The sequence below is a fragment of the Diospyros lotus genome, chromosome 13 (genome assembly GCF_014633365.1).
Source record: "Diospyros lotus cultivar Yz01 chromosome 13, ASM1463336v1, whole genome shotgun sequence".
Taxonomy (NCBI): Eukaryota; Viridiplantae; Streptophyta; class Magnoliopsida; order Ericales; family Ebenaceae; genus Diospyros; species Diospyros lotus.
Window position 1 is genome coordinate 7,278,546 of NC_068350.1, and position 26,438 is coordinate 7,304,983.

The window sequence follows — 26,438 nt, forward strand, 5'->3', positions numbered from 1 at the left end:
TTACTTGTTTCAGTTTAAGAGCAATTGGAGGTTTTGATCATCAGATGGCAAGTGGTTCAGAGCCTTAAATGAGAGAGGGCAGAGGTCCCATCAAGGCCTTTGGAACGGAAGTTAAGTATGTAATCTCTCACAGTAGTTTCCTTGTACTTTGGAGGATTGTCTTCTGATAGCAGCTCTTTGATGGGCCCATAAAGCTTCGTGTATGACAGCGAGGCTGTGCTGAAGAAGCATGCCACTGAAACTCTTGGACCAACTTTGTTTGCCAATACTCTGTGCTCAACGCTTATAAACTTGTCATTTGATATCAGCTGAAAGCCCCAACATAAAACCCAGTTAATGTCATTCTATGAAATATGAATGTAACTCGCAAGACAAAACTTCTATTCCATTTGAATGATCAGTTTTTGGTGCAGAGACTGAATCCACTATTTGAATTTAGCTTCTAATATAATGCAGGCTTCTAATGGCTGCCTCAGGAGAAGCCCTGAAGTTCAGAGCTTTAAGTGAGTGAGGACAAAGGTGCCGTCAAGGCCTCTGGCAAATAAGTGAAGCCTGTACTCTTTGACAGTGGTTTCCCTGTACTTTGGATGATTGTCTTGCGACAAGAGCATATTTACTTGGTCAGTGACCATGACTCTGACTGAAGCAAATTAAAGAGAGTACGTAAATCAAAGACTTGCCTGCAGAAGATCTCCTATATTGACCACAAGAGCTCCAGGAGTGGGAGGAACATCAATCCACTGGTTCTGATGAAGAACTTGGAGGCCTCCAATGTGATCCTGCAGAAGCACTGTGAGGAAGTCATTGTCAGCGTGCTTGCTGGTGCCTAGGGTTAGCTCTGGCTGTGGGCAAGCTGGGTAGTAGTGGCATAAAACACTAAGCCCCTCAGCACACCCCATGTCTATCAGTTGGTCTGGCTTGAGCCCAAGAGCCTCTGATAATAGCTTGAACAAATATCTCCCTAGCTTCATTACTTGCTCCGAGTACTCCATTAGAATTTCTCTGCAACGTACGTAAACTAGGATATTATATATAGCACCTAAAGATACTGTGTAAATATTATTTTCCCTTTTAGTAATCAAGGGTGAGTCTAGATTTCACAGCACACGTGTGTGCAAAATGAGCATCCCCAGTCCCTCAGTCCACCTATTAGTTTATGCTTATCACGAAGCCAAACTGAGATAAACTTCATCGTCGGCAACTAATCAAGCACAAGGGTTGTGAGGCGGATCACGAGAGTCTGATCACTGGACTTAAAACTTAAGATTTTTTCTCCAGCATATGAACTCTCATGTCACTTAAGCTATCATTCGCTGATCAATAATTATTATCCAATGAATATAACAAGTAGAGTAAGGATCAAGAAACTCTCAATAACAAACCTGCAGACATCAGGCAGGTCCTTTGGATCTGGACACTGGGGAGCCATGGGACAGTAGAAAGTGTCCCTCCAGTTAGCCGTCGGCGCGTTATACAGATCAAAGTTGGTGTTATACACAAAAGGGTTTGTTAAATCCCTTGTGTACCACTGCTTCTTCGCCTCGCTGTCTTGCTCATAGAATCTGCGGACTCCATTCATCATCTCGTCCAACACAGCCTCAGGGACGCCATGTTTGATCAATTGGAAGAAGCCCCATGTTTCGGACGCTTCCCGGATTTGCTCCACCACCTCCCTGCGCTTGACTGGATCTCCGTCGCCTCCATGAAGGTCGACGACTGGAAAAATGAACGGGCTTTCGGTGGGTTTTGATGGGGTTTTGTCATGATGATCATCTGGTGGCTGAATGAATATCCGAGGGACGGCGGCGACTCCGGCGTCAACAAGGCCTTTAACGCCGGCTCTGGTGTCGTCGAAAGCCTTCAGTTCACTTGCTCGGTCGTAGTTTGCCGCATCTGTTTTCGAAGATGAAGAAGCAACCATTTTCGCTCTGGAAGGTTTTGGAATTCAATCCTAGAAACTGAATTTTTTGGCTAAATTTTTGTGGAAACAAAGCGGTATGTGTATGTTCTTGTGTTAACAAGTGGAAATGAAGAGTTGGGCAATCAAAGTGAAAAACCAGAGCTGGGGATACGAGGGATGGAATGGAATGATGCAGTAGTGTAGGACAATGTTTAAGGGACATGCTATTTGTAGAGGGGAGAGTTTGACATGTGAATGCAGTGATATATCGTAATATTTTAATATTAAAATATCATGATATATTGTAATTTTTATTCACCCCCTTCTCACTTTCTTCTTTCTCTCTCCCTCTTTCCTTACCACTGCAACCAATCACTCGTCGTTGTTCTTCGTCTCAACCACCTAGCTTCTCTCGCCACTGCAGCCTCGTCGCTGTTGCCTTGTCACCTCTCATTGCTACAACCTCGCTGCTTGATGGCGACATGCAATTGTTAGAGGCGACCATGGAAAGAGAGGAGGGAGGAGGCGATCAAGGAGAAGAGTAACTTTGCAATTTGGCGAGGGATATTTTGGTTATTTGTGCGTGTGTGTATGTAGTCGAAGTTGTAGCCCTCTATGTACAAGTAACATTTTTCTTGAGAAAATGTTATTTATACTTCTTGGACTATATTTTGAACTATAGAAAATAGCTCAAATGACAAAAATACCTCCGCTCAATTTATAAAAGCCCCTACCTTGTTCTTCTTCTATTTTCTCTCTCCTCTCTTTTCTATCTCAGCTATCCTATGGCCGTCTCCAGCAAACATCTGTCGTCGCATTCGCCTCTCCTCTCATGTGTGATCGTCGCTACATCCTCAATGACAATTAGCGCGCAAGAGACGAGGCAACGAGGGACATTTGCTGGAGCCAACAATCGGAAGAGGGAAGATAACGGAGATGAGGCAGTCATGGGTTGTTGGGTGAATGGAAATAAATTTGTAGAGAAAAGAGAGGTATTTTTGTTATTTTAACGTGAGCGTATCCCTTTCTATAATCTTATGTATAAATAGCATAATTTTTTTTTCTTAAATTTTAGAGCCAACCTTGAGGCTTGCTTAAACAACTTAAAGATTCTTATTTGTTTATTTATTTATTATTTTGAAAAGTACTATAATTTATAAAAAGAAAAAATTAAACTATATTACAAGACTACTCCAAAATTATTTTAAGAAATAGCAAAAATTATTTATAGAAACCAAAATGTCAAAGACCCACATTCCAAAAGCTGCAATCCAGCCGCTACTTTTTTTAGTTGGGAAATGATCAGAAAATAGATATATAGGTAAATAAATAAATGAATAAAGAGTATAAAGGCCAATGGGCAATGGCTGCCACATTCCAGAGCTACCACCATGGGAGTTGGGATAAGATCCACTGCAATCTGCGCAACTTGACTCAGAGGACGACAAAGGAGAATGATCATTGTTTGGCTGGCCAGGATTACAAGCAAATTAAGCAGGGGTGGTGAATTTGTGTTATTTAATGAACTCATAGTTTACATCTCTTATGTGGTCCACCATGATTGATTTTGGATTTCGCTTTCACTTTCAATTTGATTTTATTTTTTGTTTTAATTTTATTTTTTATTTTAGACTAGTTTTTTTACTCATATTCGTCCAAGCAAATATGAGGACTCTCGCTCATTTATCACTACATTTGAACGTCGATGCAAAGCTATTAGGTTATGAAATATAGAAACATTAACAGACAAAACTATGGAAGTGGTAGATATGATAATTGAAAGAAAGATTAATATTATGTGCTTCCAAGAGATGAGATGGGTAGGAAAAAAATAAAAATTTTATCAAAAACTGGATATAAAATATGGTACATAAGAAATGATTGAGTGAAAAATGAAATGATGATTATTATGGATAAAAGCTTAATAGATGTAAAGAGAATAGGTGATAGGATTATTACGGTAAAAGTTGATTTAGGAATAATGATTATGAATATCTTTAGTACATATACACCACAAGCGGGGTTAGGTGAGAGGATAAAAACAAAATTCTAGAAGGATATAAAGGGACTCATATAAATGATACCAAGAGGAGAGAAAGTGATTATAGGAGGTGACTTAAATGGTAGCGTGGGTACAGACAGAAACAGCTATAAAGAGGTATATTAAGGGTATGGATTCAGAGAAATTAATAATAAAAGTAAGTCTATTATAGATTTTGGTATGACATATGGGCTCATCATAACTAATACTAGGTTAAAAAAAGGGGACGAACACTTAATCACATATAAATGTCACATCAAGCACCCAAATAGATTACTTTCTCATGAGATAAGAGGATCGGTTATGTTGTAAGGATTGTAAGGTGATACCGGAGGAGTGTTTGACTACTCAGCATAGATTTTTGATACTTAACGTCCAAATAAGAAATTGGAAGATAAAAAATCACATAAAACAAAATCCAAGAATTAGGTGGTGGGATTTAAAAGGGGAAAAACAACTAATCTTCAAAGAAAAATTAAAGAGTTAGAAGGGAATGGAATGGAGAAGCACATGCAAACCAAATGTAGAGGGAAATGACTACTGTCCTTATAAGCACGACAAATGTAGTCCTTGGAGAGACAAATGGTAGAGCCCCAAATCTTAAGAAGTCTTGGTGGTGGAATAAAAAGGTACAATTGAAAATTAGAAATAAGAAAACTTGCTATAAGGTTGTATATCAGTGCAACAATGCAGAAAACCTAAAAAATTATAAAGAAGAGAAAAAGACAGCAAAAAGAGCTGTTAGTGAAGTAAAGTTAAAAGTACATGAGAATCTATATAAACGACTTGATATAAAAAAAGGAAAAATATGTAATGGCCCGCCTCCCGGAGCCTCTTCCGTAGATAGAGGATCCGTGAGAGGGTCATTATTTAAATGATATCAAACAATGACGCATCTATAACTCACACACAACCCTTATTAAAATCATAATCTCTTTTTATTATAACATCTCATAAACATCTTTACAAAATCATTCATCTCTTGAGCCCACCTGGGCTTACATAACATACGACAATCTAAAAAAAAAACGTAAACATTAACCTTAACAGCAGTAGAACGACACTCAAGATCTAGTTTCGAGAGAGCTCTGCACTTGCTACCATGACATGACGGCATGGACCCAAACCCCGCTGAACATACCTGATCTTTCAGGCGTTTCTCTTACCTGGAATGATGTAAAGCAAAAATGAGTCACGAGACTCAGCAAGCTCATGAAATGAAGGCTATAGGTTTAAGATTTGACTCTTCCCATGACACCCCATGCAATTCATGCTAATGCAACGTCACTTCATGCCATGCCCAATATCTTCCTTATCTTCATATGCATAAACATATAATAAACTTCACATAAACGGTCCTTGGGACACACATTGGCACCCAAGTCCCACATACATACCTGTTGGTAGCCTTCCATAGGCTACTATTCCATTTCCCTTTCACGTCAATTTCCCTGTCATTATCGTCTTATCCTTTTGTTGCCGTGGGACTCTAACCCCCGATCTTGTTGTTGCCGTGGGAGTCTAACCCCCGCTCTTGTTGTGGACCACGCCGCCATGGGACTCTAACCCCCGGTCTTACCATGGCCACATCCACCACTCATACTCAACATTTAAAATCGCATATTCTCACCATGCAGTGTAACAAATAAGAAATGCAACGACTTTTGTAGTATGAACGTGATGATAAGACCCCCATAAACCAAGCATCAGGCCCTGCTACGCCCACATAGGAATACACACATGCGGCATGCTCTAAATGCATATGCTTATTTAGGGTACCCAAGTTGGCTCTTAAACCAACCGGGTCATGCAAATGCTCACACATCCCATCACACACAAAGCATGTCCCCAAGTGAATGCAACCCAACCCCATGTAGCATACACAACATGACATGCACAAACCAAGGCGGGAATTCGGAGTACTAGCTCTTCTGGCTGTCTAGCGCTTATCGTAACAATCGATGATTGACGCCTATACATCCAGCTATCAACTGCTGCGACCCACGGTTGACAGTCAGTGATTTTGTACCCATACCCTTAGACACACTTACTGACACAATTAACTTTATATCTTATAAACTTAACATTACACAATATTTCTCCATAACTCTTCATGTGCATAACCACATAATATCATGATACCATTCTCACTCCTTCTCATTCACAGAAGACCATCTCAACATACATAATAGACTCTTTAACACATTCTCCTAATTCTGACCATAATCAATTTCTCTAAGAACCTAACCCCAACGAGTTCGCCATCATTCCCAAGGAAAGCGGAGCGATACGAAACTCCGTAACGAACATAAGAAATGATAGCAAATAATCATTTATGTAGCTTATTTAATCACTAATAAACCCATTATTAACATATAAGACATAAGGTAATGGCCACGCAGATTTAAGTTATTAATGCGTGGAACCGAGTCAAGGTGATGGAGGGTTTAGAGTACAAAAAATCTCGAAGACTTTCACAGGAAATAAATAACGCGAGGAGAGGGTTAAGAGCTTGTCTTTATTTGGTCGATTCTTGCCTCTTTTGTGCTCCCGATACGAAGTAAAATGTTTTATAGGAGATAACAATATTACGGCTCAAATTAATTAAATCTACGACATAATACACATAATTTAATCGTGAAAAATACATAATTTAAACATATAATATTTATACTAATGTTACCCACTTACCTGATCACTTTAAATGCTGAATATCCCAAAAAAATTTCTAATTTTTCTCATTTTTCTTTCCATTTCTGGTTGCCGCGCGCGCCTCCTCTTTCTCCCCAATTCTTCTCTCCAATTTCTTTCTTCGTGCTTTTCTCCCAGATTGCCTTAATTTATGAGCCTTTTAACGGCTTAAACTTGCTACCCAAGACTCCAATTATTAGAGAAAAATTGAGTGACCTAAAAGCCACAAAAAAGAATGGCTTTGGAAGCAATCACGCATACGCATACACATACAAATATATATATATATATATGTTAATTAATTAATTTCATTTCATTTGATTAACTCTTTTATTATTTTTATTATCATTATTATTATTATTATTATTATTATTATTATTATTATTATTATTTTTACTATATTTTATTTTATTATTTCATAAATACTTCCAATTAATTTAATTAATCACCTTAATTTCCTATTTCTTCAAAATATCATAAATAAATATTTTCTTAAAAATCTCCAAATATTCTAAAATATCCTCAAACACCCAAATTAATTATTTTTACTTGTCTCCAAATTTTTGGGATGCTACAAAATATATATATATATATATATATATAAATTAGGTAAAGCAAGAGAAAGAAAAACAAGAGATTAAACCAAGTGAAATGCATAAAAGATGAAAATCAAAATGTATTAGTGAATGAGGGAGCAATTAAGAAGAGATAGAAGGAATATTTCACAAAATTATTCAATGATGATGGGGACACAAGAGTTAGATTGAGACATCTTAGTAACTCCGAAGGGAACGTGAGCTATTCATTTTATCGACGGATAAATTTAAATGAAATCAGGCAAGCATTAAAAAAGATGAAAAATCATAAGGCGGTGAGACCAGATAATATACCAATAGAAATATGAAAATGCATGAGAAAAGATGGTATCTCCTAGTTAACAAAATTATTTAACGCTATCCTTAAATAAAAAAAGATACTAGATGAATAGAGCAATAGTACTTTGGTCTTTATACACAAGAATAAAATAGATGTTCAAAACTATGAAAATTACACAAGAATTAAGTTAATGAGTCATACCATGAAAGTTTGGGAGAGAGTAATAAAACAGAGTCTCAGAAAAGAAACAGATGTCTCGAAAATCAGTTTGGTTTCATGTTTGGTAGGTCAACAATGAAAGCTATATACCTACTGAGGCCCCTAATAGAAAAGTATCGGGATCATCAGAAGGATCTGCATATGGTATTTATAGATTTAGAAAAGTATTATGGAATATTTTAGTGAAGAAATGAGTCCAAATAGCCTATATGCAAGCCCTTAAGGACATGTATCACGGTGCAGAGACAAAGGTCAGAACATGCGGAGTGGATACTGAATCATTTAAAATTACAATGGGATTACATCAAGGTTTTGCACTAAGTCCATACTTATTTGGTTTAGTAATTGATGAACTCACTAAACACATTCAAACAGATGTGTCATGGTATATGTTATTTGCAGATGACATAGTGTTGGTGGATGAAACAAAAGAAAGAGTGAACACTAAGCTTGAGTTGTGGAAAAATAATTTAGAATTTAAGGGTTTTAAATTAAGTAAAAGGAAAACAAAATATATGGAATGTAAATTTAGTAAGAATGCAAAAATCGAGGATGTTATAATAAAATTGGAAGATCAAATCTTACAAAGAAAATACCATTTTCTATATTTGAGATCAGTGATTCAAAAAGATGGAGAAATTCACGAGAATGTCACGGATAGAATTAAGGCATGTTGGCTAAAATGGAGAAATACATTAAGGGTGTTATGTAATGGTAAAATTCCATTAAAACTGAAAGAAAAATTCTATAGGATAGTTAAAAAATCAGTTTTGTTGTATGGCTCAGAATGTTGGGCAGTCAAATATCAGAATGAGCAAAAGACGAGTGCAGTGGAAATGAGGATGCCAAAATGAATGTGCGGCCTTATAAGAAAAGATAAAATTAAAAATGAGGTTATTTGTAATAAACTATGATTAGTGTCAATCGATGAGAATATGAGAGAGACTAGACTAAGATAATTTAGCTATATGAGAAGGAGACCAAGAGATGCTCTTGTGAGAAGAGTTGATGAAATAGAATAATTAGTCAAAAAAAAAAGTAGAGACAGACGCAAGAAGATTTTAGAAAAAATATTAAAATTTGATATAAAATATATGAGTTTAAATAAAAATATGAAAAAAAATAAAAATATATAAAAATCTAAAATTCATATAACCCACCTCATATAATTGGATAAAAACTGTTGTTTTGTTATTTTAGTGGTCCTCGCATGGGGTCTAGCAAGCAATTCTCCCTCTCCAAAGAGGTACTTAAATTAGGACCCCATTAAGCAATTCTCCCTCTCCAAAGAGGTACTTAAACTAGGACCCCATTAAGAGAGCTACAGCTACTGCATGGCCGTCAAAGTTTGCTTCAACCTTGACAACAACACACATTTAAGCAGGGAACCGCATATCTTATTTTAAAATTAAAAATATTCGGTTCAAATGCGAGCCCAAATCAATTGGCTCACAGTCAAAAGTCCTTATCCTGTTCATTTGGGTTTTCAAGACGTCCCAGTTTAGCAATTGAAATCAGCAAAGCCACTTGGCAGATATCCAATCCATCATTATCTGCCCCCGAGGTAAGATAAGACCGCCAACAACGGCAACGGCATACCAATGTTGACCTTGATCTCTCACAAAAAAAATAAAAAGCAAAAAACTTAGGTAAGAACAAAATTAAACTTGAACTGAACTAAAATTAAACCACTATCTCCCTAAGCCAAGTAAAATTCTTGTCCAGAAAGTAAAAGGTACGTCAACTTAAACTACAAAAGTAAATTGACTTCAGACATATATCTGGGTCATTTTCCCAATGCACAAACATGAAGATTGTGAATGTTTACAGAATTGCGACAAGAAAGAAGTACTTTTCAAGCCATGCAACCCATGATAACCCAATTCCAACAATTTTATAACTGCCTCGACTAAAGCAAAATGAAAAGATCCTTCTATTTCCAATTTACTAATGTCCAATTTTAACCAAATGAAATGGGGTCTTTTTTCTTTTGTTCTTGAAAAGAAAGAACAGTATACGGTCGGAAGATTCTTTCACGCATTCCATCAAACACTTGCCTTGCAGTAGTCGAGACAATGAAAGCACACAGTTTGCTAGACAACAAAAGCATTAAAATAAAACAGAAAAATTAGATCTCCCAAGACTTACTGCTGCTGCTAAAGGAGATCATCTGGCACTACCAGCGACGAGACTTGACTTGAGTTTAGGATCTCCCCCCCCCTAGACAACAAAAGCATTAAAATAAAACAGAAAAATTAGATCTCCCAAGACTTACTGCTGCTAAAGGAGATCATCTGGCACTACCAGCGACGAGACTTGACTTGAGTTTAGGAATTCACATGATTTCTTATATGATATTTTTAATATATGCTTATCTTGTTTTCTTCTAAATAATTATCTCTTGAACCTTATAAATAAAAAAATAACGTATATGTTTTCTAGTATATTATATAAAATTTAATAAATAATTTGATAAAAAAATTTAAATATTTTTTAAATTTATTTTGATCATTCATATTTTATTCTGAAAAATATTTTAACCTCATTTTAATACAATCTTATCTTATTTAATTTAAAAATGATACTTAAATGGTTATTATTATTTTATTATTTGATGTAAATTAAATTTAGTCTAACCATAGACAAACGGATTTGGACCGGCCCTAGATTGTGACGTACCAAACTTGAAATATAAATTGTTGTATTTAAAACATGTATTTACATTTATATATTATTAATATATATATAATAATTTATTTGATTTTCGATCCAAAATCAAAACTAGATCTAAGTTCGATTCTTTAATTTTTTCGAACCAAATACCGAACTGAGTTTTTTCAATCCGGTCCAATTCAACTTTTAAGTTAGGACCAAAATATATAAAAATATACTTTCTTAAATTATATATGAATATATTTTCAATAAAACTCTCAACTCATTATTGACCTCATAGTCTACAAAACTCTATTTGCATCTAAATTAAACTTAAAAAAGATCTCTACTTCAACCCAACTTCAACTTCTTATTTTTGCAATTTTGAATGATGGATTGATCAATGGAGTTGGTGAAAAGAGAAATGAATTCAAATGAGCAACAATAAGTACTGATATAGGGTATGAAATAGACTCATTGGTCATCATTGTGGTTGGAGTCTAAAGCATTGTTGAGATCATCCATTTGTGAGGTACAAATAATTTAGAGAGACAAAATGGAGTTTCCATAGAAGATTCAAAAACTGAGGAAGATATATTGTTTGCAAGAATAGGTGAAACCGACAATTTTAAAAATTGTCTAAAGTGGTTTAAAATTGTCTAAAATGGTTTAATTTGGATTTTAACTCTTAATAAATTGTTAAACCAACCGTCTGTCCAAATTTTAAATAAAATTAAATTTGGTATGATTTAAATTTTTTATTTAATCATAAAGTATTAATTTTAATTGTTTGTAAAGTAAATAACAAGTTCAGAGATTTTTGTTTAATGATTTGAAGTAAAACTTTTGAAACAACAAAAATACCATAATATATGATAATTTAATTATAATCTAAAAATTAAAGAAATAAATTAATTATTTAATTTAGAAAACATCTTCTAAGTCGCAAGCAACCGTCGGACGCCTCTCCTTTTAAAATTAAAAGGCATCCCATTCCCAGATAGGAAGAATATGATTCGATTTCTCCCTCCGTCCCACTTCATTAGTAAAAGGGCAAAAATAAAAAATCATTCCTGAGTTTTAAGAAATTGCAAGGACACCCTTACATTATAAAAAATTTATATTTTTCACCTTATCAAAAGATTGTTAGCGTTTAAATGTAAACATAGAATTTACATAGAAAGAAAATAATTTTTGAGCAATTAAATTGTCTGGAATTAAATTTTAAGAAAATTGTCAATTGAAAATATTTGATCGACTTAATTTTCTATCTAGAAATTATTATATTTTTTCAACTTTCGATATTTGATTGTCATTATTTTTCATGAAAATAATCACATACACACATGTAAATAATCAATAAATACACAAATCAATAATTAATTACATAAAATAATCGAATATACACATATTTAAAAAATAAATCAAATAAAGAGGATGAAGGAGTCGTCGTTGCCATCGTTGTTCACTCCTTAGTCACTCATCGTCACTTTTTCTCTCGTTCACTCCATCGCTGCCTCTCGTTCTCTCGTCCTCTCTCTCGCTCAGTCCGTGGTTGTCTCTCATCCACTCTCACTGCCATTTTCTCGCTGCAGATCTGCTTCCAAATCTTGAAGATGAAAGGGCGGTCAAGAGTGAGAATATAATTGTCTAGAAAATGAACTCTCTCTCCACCTGGGAAATTCTTGTTCAGCAAAAATGTGAATAGAGAGCATCACGTGACCACAACTTGAAAAATTTCATAGAAATGTTGGTCAATCAAACACCTCAAAATATGGAATTTGGATGAAAAATAAAAAATTTTCATGAAAAATATGTCCAATCAAACAGATTGTAAGTGTAATAACGTGATGGCAAAATTATCTTTTTCTGAAAATATCTGATCATGTGTATATGAACAGTAAAGAGGAATTAAGAAATCAAGTACATATGCAAATTTAGAATGAAAAAACCAGAAACAAAAAAGAAATCAAGTTAGCAACTTTTTAATTGTATAAAAACATTTTGATAAAGGGGAATTAAATTTAGTATACATGTAAAATCAGGTTAGGAAGAAATAGATTTACATGCAATCATATATTAATAACAAATGTAGTAAAGCAAATATTTTATGAAGAAATACAAGTATTTAGACCTAAAATAAAAACTCTACTTTTATATAGTTGAAAATTGTCAACACTAAAATCAACATACATACACACTCTGAGTGAAATCTTTGGTAACTAATTTTTGAAACAATTAAAAAATCGAACCAACATATCTTATTTTTTCCCGTATCCATAGCAATCACATATATAGACATCTTATGCAAAATCAACATTCCGACGTCACAATTTTGTAAACTCATATATATACTTGCAAAAATTAGAAAAAAAAATAGTATCTAGTTGACAAACGAGTTTTTCAACTTAAATAAGTATCCATTCTATGTCAACTTTCACAATTTTGAAATCACATTTTCCATGCTCATTAAAAATTCTCAAAAATTACATATATGTCACAACCACTACTTTATCATCTTTTTAAGACAATTTGGCAAATACTTTATACATATCAACCCGATCTAATAATCATCAAGAGCCAGGTTCTTTACATATTTAATTAACACAATCAAATTAATACATTCAGAATTTATCAGAGATATATCATATAATTTACCTAAAAAAATCACTTTCAATTATAATAAACCCCATATTAGCTTGCATAAGTATACATAAAAATTCAAAAAAAATATATACATAACATTCAAATATTGGTACATATGCAAATTCAGAATGAAAAAAATTCACGGTAACATTTTCAAGCAGGTAAAAATTTATTATTCAATTTTTCTTTTTTTATTTCATTACTTTTGTTTGTTCTAATTATTTGTTTGTTTTAGTTATTCATGTAAATCCTATAAGGGTATTTTGGTACATTCGATTGTCAATTTCAAAACAGACAAATTTTTAATAGGGAAATTCTATTGGCAATCCGTATTTTTACTCTTCACAGCCCGCAGCGCATCAAATTCTACACCAATTTAAAAATTTCTATTTTACCCCTCCTATAGTCACTTTCTTCTCCGACCGCCAACCTCCGCCTCGCCCCCCTCTCTCTCCCCCCCCCCCCCCACAAACACATAGATATATAATTTTATACACACACATGTTGATGGGTACACAAACACACACACACATATATATATATATATACACACACATGTTGCTAGGTCGATCATGGAGGCCGACCCCCCATCCCCCACACACGCACTCTCTCTCACACACACACACAAACACATACATATATATATACACACACACATGCGGCCACCATGGCCAACCCAGCTACTAGGTCGGCCATGGCGGTCGACCCCCACCCCCATATACACACACACTCTCTCTCCCCCCCCCCACACACACGAAAACCATAGTCGCGGCTGTCATGGCCGCAGCCATGGCAGGAATCGAGGGCCTTTTTTATTTTTTATTTTTATTAAATTTTTTATTATAATAAAATAAAATTAAAAAATAATATAAATAAATAAATTTTAAATATCTGTATTTTAAATAATTATAATTTAACTAATTTTAAATTATTGTAATTAAGTGTTGAATTTTTAATACTTAAAAAGATTTAAAATTAGGTCATTTATCTTATTGAATTACTTAGATATACATATCTAAAAATCTTATCATCATTTAAAATATATGTATCTTTACCTAATTCAATAAGATAAATTAATTAAATTTTTTTAAGTATAAAAAATTTAACCTCTCTAAAATTCGTCTTAGGTGTTGAATTTTTTATACTTAAAAAAATTAAAATTAATTAATTTATCTTATTGAATTAGATAAAGATACATATATTTAAAAAAAATAATTTTAAATGATGGTAGAATTTTTAGATATATATATCTTTAAGTAATTTAATAAGATAAATTAATTAATTTAAAAATTTTTTAAGTATTAAAAATTCAATATGATGATTTAAAAAAATAAAATTAGAGAGGCTAAATTTTTTATTAAAAACATTAATTTTTTTTAAATTTTTTAGAAATTAAAAAAATTAAAAACAATTTCGACCCAGCAACATCTGTTTGTGTGTATATATATATATATGTGTGTGTGTGTTTGTGTATCCAATAATATGTGTGTATAAAATTATATATGTATGTGTCTGTGTGCGTGTGGGAGAGAGAAAAAGACGAGACGAAGACTGACGGTCGAAGAAGAAAGTGACTGTGGGATGTGGAAGGGGTAAAATATAAATTTTAAAATTAGTGTAAAATTTGATGCGCCGCTGGCTGTGAAGAGTAAAAATATGGCTGTCAATAGAATTTCCCCTTTTAATAACAAGAACCTCCATACTAAATTTTCAATAGTAAAAACATAATTTTTAATTGTGCAAGAGTGTCCCTTGCAATTTCTTTAAAACCGCGGGGTGATTTTTTATTTTTGCCCTTATTTGAAACACTGAGGAATCGATGATCAGCGTGCAGGAGATTCGAGCGAACAGTGAAGCCATTTACGATGGTAGATGATGCAAATGGTCATCTGGGAATCGATTATCGATGTTCCCCTTCAGATATTCAAGCAGTTGTCAGACTCTGTTCTGTTGTCCAACGAGAGAGACTCCCAACAAAGCAAAGCGGTGACAACGAGGTTAGTCATCTTCACCTTTTTCAGACCTATTTCATACGGTCAAATGTATGCAGTATGCCCATGGTTAATCACCTGGAAGAATCCCCAGTTTTCGCAGGCGTCTCTCACTTTCTCCACAATTTCACGGCGCCGTTCTTTTCCTGAGTTAATGGGTTCGAAGTCAATGATCGGAACAGTGAAGCGGGATTCGCCAGAGGCGGATTTGTGAGGAAGAAGGGCAATGTCGTGGAGAAATATACGCGGGATTTTTGTGATTCCGGCGTCGACGAGGCCCTTCACGCCGGTTCTCGAATCCTCGAAAGCCTTGAGCCCGCTTCTCCTACCAGTTTTTGGCTGAACTGCTTCTTGGCCGTTGCTTGTGGCCACCATTGTCTTCTCGCTGATGAGAGACAGATACTATCATCTACCAGTCCAAAGATATGACAAACTTCGAAATAATGTTATCATTGGTAGAGATACACACCGATAAAATAACAGTTCTATATGGACTGTATAATTGATTTTATATATCTATTTAAAATATAAAAAATAAAATTTATTGAACTCACTTTCATACCGTGGACTGTATAATTGATTTTAGGATAATGCTACACGAACGGAATAGTAAACAGAAAGTTAGACAACTCTAACTTCTCGCGATATTTTAACACAAAAATATTGCGAGAGATTGACATGTTTTAAAATACCCACCCAAATATTTTTGAATTAATTTTTGGCCCGCCCATTTTCAAACCCACCGAAGAATAAAACCACCCTCTCTCAAATCTCTCACTCTTTCTCTCAAAACCACCCTTTCTCAACCCCCCCTCTCTCTCTCTCAAAATCGCTGTATCTTTCCCCCATTCTTTCTTTCAAACCCACCCTCGCGGGTTGCAGCATCCGCCTTAGCCCCCCCCCCCGGCCGCGAGCACCGTCCGCTGTTGCCCCTGCCTTTGCCGGTCGCAGCGCCTCGCCCTCACCAGGTCACCCCCACCACCGGCCGCAGACCGCCGTCGCCCCCCCTACAGCGTCGCTCGGACCGCCATCCCCCCCACAGCGCCACTCGAACTGCCATCCCCCCCCCCCACAGCGCCGCTCGGACCGCCGCGCCCCCACCCGTCATCGCCCCTCCCTCCGCCGCGAGCAACCGCCTGCACCTATCACACTGCCGGCCCCTCATCGCTGCTCGGATGGCCACCCGCTGCTGCTGTTCGCCCTCACCGGGTCGCCCCCTGGCGGGACGCATATACATTTACATAGATTTGTATTTTTTTTTTCTTTTTACTTGGTTGATTTTTGGATTGTGTTAGGAGTTTCTGGTTTGGGTTTACAGAATATTAAATTTATATGATATTGTCAAAAAATGAAATTTATCTGGTAGCGAATGTGGTAGTCGGAACAAGAATATGATTGAAGACTTTGACGAGCAAGATGAAAATGTTAAATATTATTTTGTTTGTAATTATTTTATTTTTTATAATTCTGAAAATTAAAAATTTATTATTTGTTTGTAAATTTAGTTTTCTAAAAATTAAAATTTATGTAATTAATTTTATATTATAAAATTTATGTAAAATAATTAATTTTATATTATGTAATATATTTAAAAAAATTATCAAAATTTGATTAAAAGTTTAAGCGTAACAGTTTAAGGTTAGATTTAACAATATTTAATCAAAATCACTATAATGAAAATTATATATCAAAACTTAATAAAAAGAAAAATTGAAATTCAGGAGGCTTCAACTTGAGTTCTTGATCTCGCTTACTCGTAATTTCACCTGTAATTTGGTTTTTAGATGAAAGCTCTTGTGTTGGTCACTTGGAGGCTTCAACAAATTGACTCTCAGTGCCATGTATGAGCTGACTATATTTAAGGGATCATTTGCACAATCATTGTAGCAGTTTTTTAAACCTAATTGATTGTGAGGATTCAATCTAGTTCGGGATTGAAATATGACAAATCTAATTTTTTTAAATATATTTCATAAAATAAAATTAGTTATATTACATAAATTTCCTAATATTAAATTAATTACATAAATTTTAAAAAAATTACACTCAAATAACAAATTTTTCATTTTCAGAATTACAAAAACTAAAATCATCATCTCTTCTTAATTTTCCACATTCACAACCAAATTTTCACCAACACATATAAAAATAGAAAAATTAAAGCAGAAAAATAAAAAGATATAAATATATAAAAAATATATAAATGTATGCAAAGGGGGCGGTGGGTGGGGGTGGAGGGTTTCTGTGGGCGACGGAGGGGGTGGGGCAGGCGACTGTGTAGGGGCGGAGGGCCGGCGATGGCTGTCGGAGCGACGGTGTGTGGGGGACGACAGTGATCAGTGGCCGGTGATAGAGGTAATGACGACGGTGGGAGGTGTTCGCGGTGTTGGCGAAGGAGACGGCTATGCGAGTGGGGGGCCGACGACGAGCGGTTTTGGTGGGGGAGATGGCGGGCGACGGCAGTGCGAGCAGCGGTGGCAGGGGTGACGGTGACGGCGGTGCGAGCGACTGTGTGGGGGGCGGACGCTGCAACCGGGTTTGAGAGGGAGAGATAAGAGTGGGCTTTGATAGAGAGAGAGTGGGGGAGAGATAAGACTGGATTGGTTTGAGAGATGGCGGTTTTGATAGAGGGAGAGAGTGAAAGTGAGAGTCAGAGGTCAGGGTGAACTTGTCTTTTGCCTTAAGGGGTAGATATGTAATTTTGTTAGAGTTGTCTAACTTTCTGTTTACTATTCCGTTCGTGTAGCATTATCCTTGATTTTATATATCTATTTAAAATATAAAAAATAAAATTTATTGAACTCACTTTCATCATTCAAACACTTCCCCTGACGTCACCATTTTTTATCTCTACAAAAGATAATTCGCGTTACATCAAACTTTAAGTACGTCATACATTAGGTCTAATATATTAATTATGATATTTAATTAATAATTATCTTAAAGTTTTTTGTATGAGTGATCCATGAATTAAAATATTTTACAATTTTTGTATGATTTTTAGATTATTAAAATAATTTTTAAAACGATTTTCACCATTTTTATGTTTTGATTATAATTTATGATTTCATTACAAATTTTCATAATGATTTTATAATATGACCCAAGTTATACAGACAGATGATATATAATAAAATATATAAGGCAACGTATGTTATATATTAATTACTAAAGTGTATATTATATTAAGTACATTATATATTGTTATTGTCAATATACAATAATAAATTATTTTGTATGAGAATATATCTCTTAGAGTCTATGAAAAAACTGTAAAGAAAAAAATCAATTGAGGCACGGGTGAAATAACCTACAGAGTCTTCGATACATAAATCACTTTCGTGCATGAAGTAAAATTATACTTTCAACATATTTGTGAGCATACCTAAATAAAGAATGTGGCTCTCTTATTTATAGAAAAAAGAATAATTAAAGGATTGCATCATTTGACGGGCATTTTGGCCTCAAAATATCAGAGAGTTTCGAATGGCAGTTGCTGAGTGACTCATAAATTCTCGATAAGATCTCTCGAAGGCACCAAGAGAGACTTCTTAGTGAGATCACTCAATCACAACATTAGCCTCTTGGCATGAGATCACTCACGAGTTAAAAGTCCCCCATGAATCTCTCGTAAATCTCTCAAGATGAAGTCATTTGTAGACTAAAGTTCCTTATGAGTCTCTCACGAATTGAAAACCCTCGTGAGTTTACCGTTTTAATCTATCATTTACGTCTTTTACCTAAATCTTTCAATGGACTATGAGATCCTTTTTTTGGACTTGAAACTTATCCTCAAACATAAGTTCATTTTCTTGAACAAAACATATGAATAAAATAAATGTAAAATAATAGAAATAATATACCATGGTACATCATGTACATTATTTTCATTTTTATTTTGTTAAATTAAAATAATTAGTGCTTAATTAATTAATCAGGCCTAGTTATCATGGCATGGGCGGGACGCTTTATTACATATTGGACTATGGCAACACAAAGCTCGGGCCCAAAAGTTTATTTCTTGGCCCAATTCTCATCCCATTTTCTTTTTCTTTCCCCATTTTCTTTTTGGGCTTTTGCATTTATACCTAACCTCCAATCAGTTACGCGAAAAGGCCAACACTAAAAGAACTAGCTTGTATGGAAACTAAAAAAAAAAATAGATACAAAATGAAATGAGAGTAGAGAAATGATATTTTTTAAAAAAAAGTGAGAAACGAAAATATAAAAAAAAATGCAAAAATAAAAAATATAGGGGCATTTTTAAGAAATATAAATTTTAATATAATTTTTTTTAAAAACTAATTATTTAATTTAAAAATAAACATAAATTCTATAATGCATTTAAATAAAATTTGAAAAATTTCTAATATTACAAAATGCCCTTAAAACATTTTTAAAATTATAGAAACGGTTTGAAAACGTTTGACGTTTCAAAAATAGAAACATTTTGAAAATTTTGAAACAATGCCCTTAAGACGTTTTTGTATATCATAGGTCGAAAGGTGATGGGCCTTGTTTTAGGATATATTCGTTGTATATTTCTTAAATTTTGTAATTTTTGTTTGGAGATTTTTTTTTAATTTATATTTTACTAAATATGTTTTTTTTTATTTTTTTTTGAATTAGGGACGACATCCCCTTTGTTACTTATAGTGTTGAATAAATTAACTGCACATCCTCTTAAATTTGGGGTCTTAGCTCAAACACTTCTTGAACTTTATTTTTCACAAAATTAGTCCATGAGCTTTTTTTAAAATTACAACCCATACCTAGAAACAACTTTAATTAAATTAATTTAAGTTTAAATTATCCCAAATCTCTATTCAATTTAGATTAAGGGAAAATTACACACAATACCCTTAGGTAGTATTTGTTAATTAAGATATGAGGTAAAAAATTTCAGATATAAGAAATATTTCAGGTGTTTGTTATTTTCAACGTGTATATTAAATTTATCTAACATTTTTCAAAAATACCCTTACGTGACTTCTTACTTACTTTTTACAAATAAATTTATCCGACCCCTCTCTAGATAAATTTATTTGATATTTTACATATAAGGCTAAATTACCTATATACCTCTCATAGGATAATTAATGTCATTCAATATATTTTTAAGATTTAAATTTATTAAGTCTTATTTTTACAATAAAGTTAGTTTTAAAATAACTTATTTATTTAAGTCTTATAATTAATGTCATTTAATATATTTTTAAATTATCATATGTTTTGACAATTTTTTAAATTTAAATGAAATTATTACTTTCATTGATTTTTAAAATCTAAATTTATCTAATACAAATTTATCTAAAATTTTATTATCTAATACAAATTTCTTTCACAGATTTTTAAATTATTTTATTCATTTTTATATTTTATTATCTATTATAAAAATATATTTTGATACTTTTTAATTATCTATGTGGAATTATTGTTATTCCACCAATAATCATTTCTACTTGGTGAGTCCTTTTAGAATCTATTTTTGAATATGGATTTAGAAAATAAAATATTATTTTTAATTTTATTTTTTGACAATTCACATTAATCATAAAACACTATTTTAATCATAAAATTGTTATTAATGTTATCATACAACTTTAAATGAATTTAGTAATAGAGATATTTTAATAAAAATTCCTTATTTTGGTACTTATCATATGCATTTAACAAACATATGAAAAAAATTATAATATTCAATGAATTCTTAACATATAAATTTTAAAATATTTAACAACCTTATTTTGACCATTTTATATCTTAATTTAAAAAATATTCAAAACTCATCTTGATATTCCCTTATTTTGCTCATTTTAACAAACGTTACCTTAATGTTTAGGATAATGACAAGAACTACTTTTGATATTTGGAAAAATATATTAAGTACTCCTAAAATTTAATATTATGTTACAATTTTCTCTTACCATTAGTTAACCTTACTTAATTATTAAAAATAACCAAAACACCCTCACATATTTTTTTTTCTCTCAGCCCCAGATGATTTGGGTTCGAGGTGCATATTCATGATCAAATTCAAATGAATACCATATACAGCATAATAATTAGAACATATTTGTATCATTAAAATATATTTTTTTAATTTAAAAGTATATCTTCCCCAAAAACTAAACCACCAATAACTGCCAAGCTAAACTTTTGAGAGGTACTCTTTATTTAGTCTATTGAAGCAAGTGCTACATATAGGTGAAGGGAATTGAGTCTTTATTCATGTTTACATAGGATGTAACGTGTATCAGATACCATCTTTATATGTAGTCATCATCAATCGCCCACGCAATTGATTAAGAGCAATTAGTTAATCCACGATCAAATGCGTTACTTGTTTTAGTTTAAGGGCAATTGGAGGTTTCGATCATCAGATGGCAAGTGGTTCAGAGCCTTAAATGAGAGAGGGCAGAGGTCCCATCAAGGCCTTTGGCACAGAAGTTAAGTACGTAATCTCTCACAGTAGTTTCCTTGTACTTTGGAGGATTGTCTTCTGATAGCAGCTCTTTGATGGGCCCATAAAGCTTCGTGTATGGCAGAAAGTCTGTGCTGAAGAAGCATGCCACTGAAACTCGTGGACCAACTTTGTTTGCCAATACTCTGTGCTCAACGCTTATAAACTTGTCATTTGATATCAGCTGAAAGCCCCAACACAAAACCCAGTTAATGTCATTCTATGAAATATGAATGTAACTCGCAAGACAAAACTTCTATTCCATTTGAATGATCAGTTTTTGGTGCAGAGACTGAATCCACTATTTGAATTTAGCTTCTAATATAATGCAGGGTTCTAATGGCTGCCTCAGGAGAAGCCCCGAAGTTCAGAGCTTTAAGTGAGTGAGGACAAAGGTGCCGTGAAGGCCTCCGGCAAATAAGTGAAGCGTGTACTCTTTGACAGTGGATTCCCTGTACTTTGGATGATTGTCTTGCGACAAGAGCATATATATTTACTTGGTCAGTGACCATGACTCTGCCTGAAGCAAATTAAAGAGAGTACGTAAATCAAAAACTTGCCTGCAGAAGATCTCCTATATTGACCACAAGAGCTCCAGGGGTGGGAGGAACATCAATCCACTGGTTCTGATGAAGAACTTGGAGGCCTCCAATGTGATCCTGCAGAAGCACTGTGAGGAAGTCATTGTCAGCATGCTTGCTGGTGCCTAGGGTTAGCTCTGGCTGCGGGCAAGCTGGGTAGTAGTGGCATAAAACACTAAGCCCCTCAGCACACCCCATGTCTATCAATTTGTCTGGCTTGAGCCCAAGAGCCTCTGATAATAGCTTGAACAAATATCTCCCTAGCTTCATTACTTGCTCCGGGTACTCCTTCAGAATTTCTCTGCAACGTACGTAAACTAGGATATTATATATGAGTCCTGCTATTCGTACAGAAGAAGTTTTACAGGGAGTTGTACAGAACTAATATATCATGATATTTTGACAGTACGTAAGATATAAATTGAAACAATTTATCGCGATAAATTGCTGATAAATTGAATTAAATGAAAAGAGGGAGAAGAGAGAGGGAACACTGGCGAAACCCTTCTTCCCAAACCACCCAAATCAACCGACCATCGGCAAAGCCACCATTCTCCATTGGCAACACAGAAAGCGATTGACTGGAGCTTGGATTTATTTTGTGTCTTCTGGTATATTGTTGATATCGAGCTTCCTACAATGCTAAAATCATATTAAGGAAAAGGTCTGGTGCTTTGATAAGTGGCAAAGCTCCAGAAGATGATCTCTTCATCTGGCTGTTATTACCGTTACATCACCTCATGAACCATTTAATTTTTTATGTTGCCTGTCTTGATAAGAAGGTAGACCTGAGGCATGACAGGGAATCATTTACAATTTTTAGTTCTGTTGAGTTCTTTAGTTCTCTGTAGGCAATTGGATTTACAGTTATTTTTGTTCTGGATGCTGACTGTCTTTAGGTGCTGGAAATTGTGCTGAAGAGCACTGTTATCTCCCTTCTTACTGGTAAGAGGCCAAGTTATATTTTTCAGTAGATGGTGGGGCCGACGGTTGTGAGAGAAGAGCGATGGTGTCTGTGAGAGGAAGAGAGAGAGTCGATTGCGTCACCAGTCGTCTCTGGTGGGTGGGCCGGCGGTCGTGAGCGCGACACTGAAAGAGAGATGGCGGTGGCTGGGTCCGACACCGTCTGCGAGAGGGAGAGTGAAAGAGAGACAGAGAGAGCTGTACAGTTGGGCGGGCGGATGGAGCCGACACTCGTCTGCAAGAGGGAGAAGAAGAGTGAGAGAGACAAAGGCCAACAGTGTTCATTGGGTCATTAATTAGAGGGCCAAATTGGTCATTTCGCCTCATTCTGTAAAGTTTCTGTACAATTTATTCTGGGGAAATTTTATTCAGAACCCGAAAATTTGCTCTTCAAAACCCACGTCCCATCAAAATTTTCAATAATTTTAATATACCTCTTTTACCCCCACAACCCACAACAAACTCTCTTCTCCGATCACCTCTCATCCTCAGCCATCACCTAAATATATAAATACGCACTCACGCATACTTATACATATATATATACACATAGCATGGCCGCGGCCATGGCAGCCGCGACCATGCAACCCAGCGCACACACACATATACACTCACACACCAATACACTCACACACCTATATAAATATATATACACACACTTATATATATATATATACAAGTTCCATGGCCGCGACCATGGTAGCCGCGGCCATGGAAACCCCCGCACCTCGTGGTGCAGGGGTTTCTATAATCCCCGCACCGCGAGGTGCGGAAGTTTTTGAAATCCCCGCACCTCGCGATGCGGGGGTTTCAGCAACCCCCACACCGTGAGGTGCGGAGATTTCTAAAATCTCCGCACCTGGCGGTGCAGGGAATCAAGCCTTCCCCGACTGCTGGGAAGGCTTGATTAAATTTGTTTTATTTTAATTAAATTTGTTTTATTTTATTTTAATTAAATTTATTTTATTATAATAAAATAAAATAAAAAATAATATAAATAAATAAATTCTAAATATCTGTATTTTAAGTAATTATAAATTAACTAATTTTAAATTTTAAATCATTGTAATTAAGTGTTGAATTTTTAATACTTAAAAAAATTTAAAATTTATTTTATTGAATTACTTAAAAATATGCATATCTAAAAATCCTATCATCATTTAAAATAATTTTTTTTAAATATATATATCTTTACCTAATTCAATAAGATAAATTTAAAAATCCTATCATCATTTAAAATATATTCTTTTTAAATATATGTAATTATAAAAAAAATATATTTTAAATGATGATAAAATTTTTAGATATGTGTATCTTTAAGTAATTTAATAAGATAAATTAATTAATTTTAAATTCTTTTAAGTATTAAAAATTCAACACCATGATTTAAAATTTAAAATTAGTTAAATTATAATTACTTAAAATCCAGAAATTTAAAAATTATTTATTTGTATTATTTTATTATAATAAAATTTTTAATTAAAATAAAATTATAAAAATATAAAAAGTCTTCCCGACTGCTGGCAGTCGGGGAAACTTGGCTTTCCCAACTGCTGGCAGTCAGGGATTTCAACAATCCCCGCACCTCGCGGTGCGGGGGTTGTTGAAACTCCCGCACCGCGAGATGCGGGAATTTCTGAAATCCCTGCACCTCGAGGTGCGGGGGTTGCTAAAACTCCCGCACCGCGAGGTGCGGAGATTACTGAAATCCTCGCACCTCGCGGTGCGGGAGTTGCTAAAAACCTCCGCACCGCGAGGTGCGGAGGTTTTCATGGCCGCAACTGCCATGGCCGCGGCCATGCTTTTGTGTGTGTGAGTGTGTATATATATATATAAGTGTGTATGAGTGTGTGTATATATATATATGTGTGTGTGTGTGTGTGCTGGGTTGCTGTGTGTGTGTATATATATATATATGTGTGTGTTTGTGTGTATATGATGTAGAAGGGAAAGAGAGATGCGAGATGATAGTCGGCGATGAGAGGTGATCGGAGAAGAGGGTTGGCTGTGGTTGTGGGGGGGATAAAATAGGTATTTTAAAATTATTAGAGATTTTGATGGGACGTGGGTTATGAAGAGTAATTTTTCGAGTTCGCGATAGAATTTTCCTTTATTCTGTACAAACAGCATTTCTCTATTATATATAGCACCTAAAGGTTCTGTGCAAATATTATTTTCCCTTTTAGTAATCAAGGGTGAGTCTAGATTTCACAGCACGCGTGTGTGCAAAATGAGCAGCCCCAGTCCCTCAGTCCACCTATTAGTTTATGCTTATCACGAAGCCAAACTGAGATAAACCTCATTGTAGGCAACTAATCAAGCAAAAGGGTCGTGAGGCGGATCACGAGTCTGATCACTGGACTTAAAACTTAAGATTTTTTCTCCAGCATATGAACTCTCATGTCACTTAAGCTATCATTCGCTGATCAATAATTATTATCCAATGAATATAACAAGTAGATTAAGGATCAAGAAACTCTCTATAACAAACCTGCAGATATCAGGCAGGTCCTTTGGATCTGGACACTGGGGAGCCATGGGACAGTAGAAAGTGTCCCTCCAGTTAGCCGTCGGCGCGCTATACAAATCAAAGTTGGTGTTATACACAAAAGGTTTTGTTAAATCCCTTGTGTACCACTGCTTCTTCACCTCGGTGTCTTGCTCATAGAATCTGTGGACTCCATTCATCATCTCCTCCAACACAGCCTCAGGGACGCCATGGTTGATCAGTTGGAAGAAGCCCCATGTTTCGGACGCTTCCCGGATTTGCTCCACCACCTCCCTGCGCTTGACTGGATCTCCGTCGCCTCCATGAAGGTCGACGACTGGAAAAATGAACGGGCTTTCGGTGGGTTTTGATGGGGTTTTGTCATGATGATCATCTGGTGGCTGAATGAATATCGGAGGGACAGCGGCGACTCCGGCGTCAACAAGGCCTTTAACGCCGGCTCTGGTGTCGTCGAAAGCCTTCAGTTCACTTGCTCGGTCGTAGTTTGCTGCATCTGTTTTCGAAGATGAAGAAGCAACCATTTTCGCTCTGGAAGGTTTTGGAATTCAATCCTAGAAACTGAACTTTTTGGCTAAATTTGGTGGAATCAAATTAAGCGGTATGTGTGTGTTCTTGTGTTAACAAGTGGAAATGAAGAGTTGGGCAATCAAAGTGAAAAAACAGAGCTGGGGATGCGAGGGATGGAATGGAGTGATGCAGTAGTGTAGGACAATGTTTAAGGGGACATTCCATTTGTAGAGGAGAAAGTTTGACCGTTGAATGTACATGTGATATATGGCTATATTTTGATATTAAAATATTATGATAAATTGCAATTTTTGTTCACCGCCTTTCCCCCCCCTTCCCTCGTCAGTGTAACTGACCACCCATCATCGTTCTTCATCTCAATCTCCTCGCATCTTCTCA

General features: G+C 34.8%; 2 protein-coding genes across 3 annotated transcripts; both read right to left on the reverse strand.

Moving 5' to 3' along the window:
- On the reverse strand, positions 1-26,251 carry LOC127789192 (1-aminocyclopropane-1-carboxylate oxidase homolog 1-like). 2 transcript variants are annotated; one of them, XM_052318010.1, is made up of 4 exons: positions 25,515-26,251; positions 22,040-22,361; positions 21,440-21,663; positions 1-84 (listed from the first exon to the last, which is right to left on the reverse strand). In XM_052318010.1, the coding sequence occupies exons 1-4, from the start codon at positions 26,051-26,053 to the stop codon at positions 57-59; spliced, it is 1,113 nt and encodes a 370-aa protein (XP_052173970.1). In that variant the 5' UTR covers positions 26,054-26,251; the 3' UTR covers positions 1-56. The 2 variants fall into 2 exon arrangements, with proteins under 2 accessions (XP_052173970.1, XP_052173969.1); XM_052318009.1 differs by lacking the exon at positions 1-84 and having other exon boundaries at positions 21,146-21,663.
- On the reverse strand, positions 42-2,052 carry LOC127789193 (1-aminocyclopropane-1-carboxylate oxidase homolog 1-like). The gene is made up of 3 exons (XM_052318011.1): positions 1,383-2,052; positions 681-1,002; positions 42-308 (listed from the first exon to the last, which is right to left on the reverse strand). Exons 1-3 carry the CDS (start codon positions 1,919-1,921, stop codon positions 57-59), a joined length of 1,113 nt encoding a protein of 370 aa, XP_052173971.1. The 5' UTR covers positions 1,922-2,052; the 3' UTR covers positions 42-56.
- Positions 26,252-26,438: the final 187 nt, after the last annotated feature.